The following is a 1,526-nucleotide window of genomic DNA, read 5'->3' as shown; positions in this document are numbered from 1 at the left end:
TAGACGCTGCCCGCGGGGTTTAGGAGGCGTTGCTCGTTAACCCGCAGGACTATAACAAATCTTTCCACAGGCTTTATTAAAGAAAGATATTGCCGAGACGCCGTAAATAAAACCGCCCCGATAACTCGCACAGCAATCCAGGGGCAATTGCATCCCCCCAAAAAATCACCACGCTCGTTATATTCTTATTTCTCCTGATATTCAAGAAGTCTCCTGCGCTGCATGGTTTTTTGGTGCCTGCTCCCCATACTAATTTAATAAACTAATTTTAACGCGGAAAGAAGCTTTGCATGATGCGGCAGGGAAGCAGGGAAGTTTTACCCAGCCCATTTAACAACCTGAGGCGCTGGGTAAAGTTTTATCCCAGAACTAACTGACAGAGAAGTGCAAAAAAATAAAAGTCCTTCCAAATTATCGAGGACTTTCAGGAGGGAAGAAAAAAAAAAAAAAAAGTACTCAGGAGAGCAGCATGTGCGCAGTTAAGAGATTGTGGGTGCGGAGCGGGGCTTTAGGAAACTAGGAGGAGGTGTTTTTTCTGGGGAGGAGGCCGTTGGCCAGGTCCCAGCGCACCTCCCAGCGCAGGGCAGCTCTCTTCTTTTCAGTCGGCACAGCATAGGCGTTGGGGACGCAGAGGTGCTGCGGCTTGCTGGGGAGCTCGGGCTTGCAGAGCATCTGCTCCCGGATGCCCCAGCGCAGTTCTTGCCGCTGATCCTCCCCCGGGATTCGGAATTTCTCCCATTCGCGTTTATATTCAAAATATTTGGCCACTCGGTCGGTTTTCCCCCGGTTATGGCCCAGTGGCTCAAACCGTGGAGGAATGAAGGACTTGGGTTGTCCTGCCGCAGCAGTGTACTGAGAAGCGGGAGACCTCCGGCTCCCAAAATGCCCAGGAAAGGGGGGACTGTCCTCACAGGGCCACCGGTAAGGGGATTCATTGAGGGAGCTGCTGCTCGTTTCCATTTCCCCCTCGGAGATGCTGTCTTCCGGACCGGTCCTTAGCTGAAGCATTTTCTGCCTCAGGCTCCAAGCCTCGGCCTCGCTCTCCGGCTCGCTGGTCACTGACTCGTCAGAGACCTCTACTCCTCCGTCAGGTCTGCGCCTCAGCACCTTCCTTTTCATTACCAACCTCCTGGGTCCCCTCCGATCCTTGGAGGACAGAGGAAGGGCTGGCTGCACGTCCAAAACGGGGGAGGCCTCGGCGTAGGGATCGTCACAGGGACATGCCGTCTCCTCGCTGCCTCCTTGCTGGACATACAGCCGGCTCAGGGCCAGCACGGCTGCCAGCTGCTCCTCATCCTCGGGAGCAGCCCACCTATACCTGTCCGGTCCCGTCGCCTCCTCCATGATTTCCACCAAACTGGGTGGATCCTGCAAAATAAACCACAGTTAATTTCTTGCAGTATGTTCGAGCTGACTAAAGACGTAAAGAGGGCTCTAAGACTCAACTTCCCGCGTTCAGGGGGGTTGATTGAGGTTGTGGTGAATCAGATGGGAGTGCTGGCTGCACTGCTAAACTTCCTGCCACC

At 54.2% G+C, this 1,526-nt stretch overlaps 1 protein-coding gene across 1 annotated transcript; it reads right to left on the bottom strand.

Annotated features, from left to right (window-relative positions):
• Positions 1-516: 516 nt before the first annotated feature.
• Positions 517-1,344, bottom strand: HYLS1 (hydrolethalus syndrome 1). Its single transcript, XM_010292735.1, has one exon. It carries the CDS (start codon positions 1,342-1,344, stop codon positions 517-519), a length of 828 nt encoding a protein of 275 aa, XP_010291037.1.
• Between the last annotated feature and the right edge of the window lie 182 nt (positions 1,345-1,526).

The sequence above is a fragment of the Phaethon lepturus genome, unplaced genomic scaffold (genome assembly GCF_000687285.1).
Source record: "Phaethon lepturus isolate BGI_N335 unplaced genomic scaffold, ASM68728v1 scaffold27928, whole genome shotgun sequence".
Lineage (NCBI taxonomy): Eukaryota > Metazoa > Chordata > Aves > Phaethontiformes > Phaethontidae > Phaethon > Phaethon lepturus.
Note: the sequence above shows the minus strand (reverse complement) of the source record. Positions and strands in the feature narration are given on the sequence as shown.

Excerpts from the sequence above, each read along its gene's own strand:
- HYLS1 (XM_010292735.1), bottom strand. The coding sequence starts at position 1,344 with ATGGAGGAGGCGACGGGACCGGACAGGTATAGGTGGGCTGCTCCCGAG.